At 43.7% G+C, this 6895-nt stretch overlaps 1 protein-coding gene across 1 annotated transcript in view; it reads right to left on the minus strand.

Annotated features, from left to right (window-relative positions):
• Positions 1-3502: 3502 nt before the first annotated feature.
• rffl (ring finger and FYVE-like domain containing E3 ubiquitin protein ligase) overlaps positions 3503-6895 on the minus strand; it is an 8092-nt gene continuing 4699 nt past the window's right edge. The window contains 9 exon segments of the mRNA XM_054606700.1: positions 3503-3534; positions 3944-4159; positions 4361-4384; positions 4677-4893; positions 4988-5070; positions 5073-5174; positions 5177-5228; positions 5307-5504; positions 6530-6714. Of these exon segments, the coding sequence (XP_054462675.1) occupies positions 3969-4159; positions 4361-4384; positions 4677-4893; positions 4988-5070; positions 5073-5174; positions 5177-5228; positions 5307-5504; positions 6530-6712 (1050 nt within the window). The 5' untranslated portion in view covers positions 6713-6714 and the 3' untranslated portion in view covers positions 3503-3534; positions 3944-3968.

Genomic DNA, 6895 nt, shown 5'->3' on the forward strand with positions numbered 1-6895 from the left:
CTGTGTCTAAGCACAGTTTTAAGGGTAATTGTACTTTACTTTACTGACTGTATGTATTTAATGCTACTTTATACTACAAGTACTTTAAATAATCTGGAGAGTTTTCAAGCCTCGCATCAGACAACTGGAAAATAACCCAAACAATCCTTCAACAGTGACAAAAGATGGAAGAACCTCAGGAGGAGCAACACAAGTGTCCAGATAGAAGGACATGATGCGATCACAGTACAGACAATGTGACAAAATGACAAGTAGAATGTAAACATATATGACAAGGATGGTTCAGGAGGATATGGAGCAGCTAATAAAAGAATAAACCACGAACCTGAACTGAAAGTAAAGGTTCAAGGCCTCACTAAGACGGTCAAACCTACACAGGGTTGAAGTATCACAATACTTTACTTTCAGTTACTTTTGGATTACCTCAATAACAAAGTGCCATTATTCAGCCTGTGAAGCAGAACAGAGGAACAACATGGCAGCAGAGCCAGTTCTGCCTTCCAGCTGTGAAAACGCTGCCATCATCCAAGAACTTTAATCAAATGTAATCAACTCAGTGTGTCCTGTATTATGTTGGCTGGAGAAGAACCACCTTCTTTTCATGATGGGATGCCTTTCTCCAAAAAATAAATGATCTAGATGTACATGAAAGTGATAAGTCGACCTGCACTTGTTGTTCCCTTTTTGCTTGAAATACTGATTAAAGGTGAAACCATCCAACATTCACTGTGAGAGTTGTACATGTTTTGATTATGTAAACTCATTCCATGTATGCTACAGAGGGAGATAAGACAAGCACTCACTTATCAAAGTGATGTGACGAAAGACTGAACACACAACTGGAAGAAAATTGTTTTTATTAAAAAATTATTCAGCAAAGTCCACTCAGAAAACTAAAGCTTCTTCAAATTTACAATATTTCATTTTTGACAGATTCCCGGGAAGCTTTAAAATCATCACAAAGCATCTGAATTGGGATTAAAGTCGGGCGTTAAAACAGAAGCAAACATTCAGCGTTAGCGTGTCTCACTGAGACTAAGGCAGCGGTTCCCAAACTGTGGGTCGGGACCCCTCCAGTGGGTCACAAGCTAAAACCCTAACCACTTTGATCCTCAAACTATTGTTCAAGTGAAAAAATTAGTAACTGCTTTATATCAACAAGCCTCAACACTTCAGAGCTGCAGGACTGAGGAGAAAAACTGGATGCTAGCATGTTAGCTTCCAGCTGTGTTGGTCCCAGAAGGGACAGCTAACGATGCTAACAGATACCTGGACAGTTTCGTCATATAAGACTCCCACAGGGCTGTGATTATTACCTTATTCACGTATATTGGAGCTGAGGAATCAAAGTGCAGTGAATCTAATGTTCCACTGCTCTACGAGTTAAACTTGAAGATAATATGCGTGATCCCAAAGTCAGAGCGGCTGTAAATACAACCATCAATTCAGAAAAACAAAACAATCGAAAATATTCACAACAAAAAATAAACCTTAATGATCTCACAAAAACAACAAAACAAACAACTAAATCATTGCCCACATTGTCCCTCTAGAACAAGTTCCTCTTCTTTGTCCCCCCAAAAAAATCAACTTAAGAAAAAGTTCAAAGCATCAACAGATTAGTGCATTCAGAGTTACAACGACACAAAGTCAACTTCAAAACAAAGAGTTCAACAACACAGAGACAATCTGCTGGTAAAGATTATTAATCATCTTGTTCTCTGTCTTTTAATGATATGTGGAGATCCTCAGGGAAGCGTCCTGGGTCCTCTGTTGTTTATATTAAACCTTATTTAAAGGAACAGTCCCACATTTAATGAATCATCTTCTCCATTCCATTATACAAGTGCGTTGTTCTTGTTTTCTTTATAACTAGAGCCCGATTGGAGTGTTACGATTATATTTTCTAAGATGTGGGCTGTTTTAAAGCTCCTCTGCGCTGGCAAGAATCCTTTTTTTCCCTATTGCATTTAATTAAGTCACAAAGCACTGAAAACAAAACAGTAGGTTTTAACGACCATATATATATCAAATCCACCAAGGTCCCTAAAACCATCAAATTCCCAGTTAATATAGAGAGTAAATAACCCCAGTGGAAGCTACAGTCTGGGTCCATGTTTAGCTTAGCTTAGCACGAAGACTGGTTTTCGTGCTAAGCTAGGTTTAGGTCAAGGCCACTTAATCCATCATTTTGGAGCGGTTTTGGATCCAGTATTGTGTTTATGTATGATGTCATTCTGATATGTGAGGTTGGATGAAAAGCCGTACATTCTGAACCTTTTAGGAGTATAGCGGCAGTTAACACGTTTTAGTCCTTTTTCTCCACACAAATCATAAAACGCTGAATTCCATGTGCATGTTATTTCATAATTACTTCTCGATGATTTCCAGGAAAGAAGTTGGTACCAATTAGAGCTGAAATGATTGTTCAATTAACTGATTAACAGAAAAACTAATGCAAATGTTTTGACAATCGATTAACCATGAAGCCACTTTACAAGCAAAGAAAGGGTCAAAACTTCAGAACCCTCAGGTTTGGTTCTAGATGAGATTGTTGCTCATAAATTCTACAGTAATAGAATGAATATCTTGTCAATGACATCGAATTAATCATCAGACAAATCAAGAACAAAACTAATTGTTAGTTGTAGCCTTTAAACTAATTGTAGGAAAAACAGTTATATTTAAACTCAAGTAAACATTTATTTCTTTTATATTTTGTTAAACTGTATTTTTATATGTTGACAAATTTCACATTTTCATGTTCAGCTGATTTGCTGTGATGGACTAAAAGGTTCCATTGAGGGTTATTAGGAAACGACATGCTGTAAATCACAGTTCTCTACTGGTTCCAGACTCACTGATCCGGTTGTTCAGTAATTAAGAGGTCTTAATGGATCCCTTTGACGTCGAGGATCTGAAGGGAAACAGCAGCATTCAGATCTATCAGACGATGTTCTACCTTATGCTCACCTGCACGTCTGAAGGTAAAGGTGTGATTGACTCAGAGGTTATCCTCCTGCTGGTAATCTGACCTGAAGTCAGTTTAATGGACATGTGGATGTCCTGTCTCTGGTTGGCTGCTGGTCTGAAGCAGCTTTAATCCCCAGTTTGGGTTTTATTAAACTGAAGCTCTCAGCTCCAGATGTTCAGCTTCACTTCACTGACTGATCTCTACAGTGCAAACTCACTGCCGACTGTAAACAGAGTGAAGGCTGTGATCAGTGAGTTAAAGGCCATGGGAGGACATTGGACCCTTCTCACCTGTCCAGGTAGAGCTTCTCTTTGGTAGTCCACTAGGCACTGAGGAGTCCTGGGCCACGAGTTTAAAGGTCAAAGGTCATGAATCAGGGATGTCTGTACATTCAGTGTTTGTGTTCAAACATAAGGCCACTTCTGACATTTTTCTTCTTATTTACACTAGAAAAATAGAGTTATCAAAATAAACATGTTGCTGTCGCTGGAGACGCTGGAGACGCTGGAGACGCCCCCTTCAGGAGGATTTATTTGCAGTTTGTTCCTTTGATGACGATCCTGCAGAAGAAGAAGAAGAAGAAGAAGAAGAAGAAGAAGAAGAAGAAGAAGAAGAAGAAGAAGAAGAAGAAGATTTAATAACTAGTAACAATAAAAACAAACTTCTCCTTTTAAAAAATAGAATTCAGTGAGTTTGAACACGTTAATAAGGGATGAAGTCAAACTGGGATTGGAAGCCAGTTGGTTGGGTTAAACTGGGATTGGAAGCCAGTTGGTTGGGTTAAACTGGGATTGGAAGCCAGTTGGTTGGGTTGAACTGGGATTGGAAGCCAGTTGGTTGGGTTAAACTGGGATTGGAAGCCAGTTGGTTGGGTTGAACTGGGATTGGAAGCCGGTTTTTATTTAAACTGGGATTGAAGCTGGTTTTTGGTTTGGAACATCCTGGATTATACTGGGAGTGATGGTTTACCTGGGCTCAGGTCAGGGTTGCCAGCTCAGGACCGGAAGACGTGGACGGCTCGGACGACGTACTGGCGGCAGATGGGACACTCGCTCATCCGTTTGCCACACTTGGTGCAGGTGATCATGTGACCACACTCCAGCAGAACACAGTCGATGGGACAGTCCATACAGATCTTACAGAGGTTGTCCTCCTGACCTGCAGATCCTCCACCGCCGCCGGACTCTGGAGGGAGACGAAGACGTACGGTTCACCGTCAATTTATTGCTTTTATTACCAATTATCTGACCAACAAACCCAAAGATATTCAGAATAATGTATGAAACTGAAGTTATTGTTGTGATTTTACGTCATCTGTCTCGTGTTTATCTTTCTGATACTATGACGATGTGAGGAGGAAGATGTTTCAGAAAACAGAAAACTCACCTGAGGCGTTCACAGCGTTGGCGGCTGAAAGATAAAAACAGAAAACATGTTTCTATCTTATTTTTACATTTATTTATAAAACTAATCCGAGAGATGTATGTGAACAATATTCATCTGTTGAGCTTAGTGTGGAATTATGGGTCACATCAAACCATTAGCAGACCCACCTAGTAGGTTCTGCTGGTCCTGGTACTCACCCTTAATTGTCCTAGTACTGACCATCAATGGTCCTGGTACTGCATGGTACTAGTACTGACCCTAGATGGTCCTGGTTCTGACCCAGTAGGTTCTGACCCTCTATGGTCCTGGTACTCACCCAGTAGGTTCTGCTGGTCCTGGTACAGCCGGTTCACTCTCTCCATCAGCTCCCACTTCTCACAGCAGCCTTTGTAGTTGACAAAGTTCCTGGCGAGGATTTCCTTCAGCTGTCGGACGCTGAGCTCCTCGATGTCGTCCAGACAGCTGAGGTCCGACAGAGAGGCCCGGCGGCCCGAGACCGGGGCCTCCTCCGGGGCCTCCTCCGGGTCCGAGTTCTGAACCAAAGGGACAAAAGACCCTGAATCAAGATCTGAAGAATCCAGACCCAAAAACAAGACCCTCACTGAGCCACTCCCCCTCTCCCTTTACCTGGTCTTCATCCTGAACCTCGGGCTCGGCGGGGGAGGTCTCTGTGGGCGGTGCCGGGGCCTCAGGTGGCTCAGCGGGGGGTCAGGGGGGGCGTCGGGTGACTCAGGAGTCAAGATGTGGATGCGAGGGGTGAGGTCAGGGGGCTCAGAGGCCACAGAGGGGGGGTCAGGGGTCAGGGTCTCCGGGCGGACTCGTCGGACGGGGAGGACTGCTGCCCGATGACCAGCTCCACCAGCTCCTCCTGAACAAAGGGGGACACAGAGGGTTAGCGGGGGACACGGTCTACCTTCATGCGGCTCTGAGGGGGACAGGAAGTGACCTTCTCTCTGCACAGGTGAGTGGACACCTCATGCAGGTGCAGGTAGTCCCGCAGCTCCTTCACTTTCAGCTTCATCAGCTCCGCCCGCTCCAGCAGGTTGCCGTAGAAACGCTGACAGGTGTGACAGAGGCGGGGGCGGGGCTCCAGCTGGGCGGAGCAACGGCTGCAGTAGTCCTTCTTACAGTCCACACACACATGCTGGTGGAGAGACAGGCAGACCTGTCAATCATTTCAAACAACAGCTGACAGCCTCTCAGAGAATAACAAGCCAAGCCCCCGTCTGCCCCGTTAACAAGAGCACCTGTTGAAGGTCTCGCCTCAGAAAACACAGGATCCTGGATTTCATCTCAGGACCAGAGTTCTGAAATCACTAAACTGCCTGATTGCCTGTTCAGATCGTCACTGTGGCTGCTCACAGAAAACAAAGGAGCAGCAAATACCGTAAATAGAAGTATAAAGGAGGTGAATGAAGAGAATGTGGATCATTGAGTCCAGTCTGAGGAGTGTCTGCAGTCTACATGTTTCACATTTTATCACCAGTGTGTCATCCAGACTCGGTCTCAACCCCTCCTGGTCTCGGTCTGGATTTTATCTCTGTCAATACCATCCACACCACTCCCGAGTTTAAACCTCCACTACGAGTGACAACAGGCAACCAAACCGAGAGGGGACGAGTGCTGACCAAACTTATTGATCCATAATCGAGTAACCTTTGATTTGTAAATGTTCATTTTAATGTAGATCTGATGAGAGAGAGTAAGACCTGCTGAGCTGTAGCTTCATTTGAAATAGAAAACTTGTTTTTGTCCACTTTGTATTTCTCTGAGAGGATAAAGAGGAAGATCTCAAGTATCAACCACAACCTTGTATTATTAAAGAGTACAATAGTACTTTGTTGTATGTTCTGTAACTAAGAAACCAATCTACTCCCTGTTTACACCGTCATGCCTGTTGTATCCGTGTGGAAGAAGACTTGAAACTAGAGATTGAGACCATAAACTCATGTTTACAATGTTTACTGAGGGAATAAATCAAGAGAGAAGTAGAGTCATTTTCTCATAGACTTCTATACAACCAGAGGAGTCGCCCCCTGGTGGACAGGAGAGAGAATGCAGCTTTAACACAGGAAGCTTTGACTTCACTCTCTCAGGCTGATCTGGACCAGAATCCGTTCAGTCCTGATCCCTGTGGACCCGATCCGACCTACAGACCCTTCAGGTTACCTTCTTGGCAGGTGTGTCGAGGCGCCCCCCGCAGGCCTTACAGGTGAGTTCAGCTGGAGGAGGAGACGGCTGACTGTTGAAGCCTGAGTTGGTGTAGGACTGATGGCGCCGCTCGGCTCCACCAGACGGATCCACATCAACACCAGAGTCCAAACACAACCAGTTACAGCAGGACGCAAACATGCCTGAAACACACAGAAATACACACTGTGAGAAGTATTTAATACTCCATACACAACCAGTTCTGAGACTATTAGTTTCTAATACATTTCAATAATAATCAGATTTTGTTGTGTAGTTTTGTTACGTTGTCCGACATAAATAAATCTCAATATGTTACCACTGGTACAACAAACCTCACATCCG

The sequence above is a fragment of the Anoplopoma fimbria genome, chromosome 1 (genome assembly GCF_027596085.1).
Source record: "Anoplopoma fimbria isolate UVic2021 breed Golden Eagle Sablefish chromosome 1, Afim_UVic_2022, whole genome shotgun sequence".
NCBI lineage: Eukaryota > Metazoa > Chordata > Actinopteri > Perciformes > Anoplopomatidae > Anoplopoma > Anoplopoma fimbria.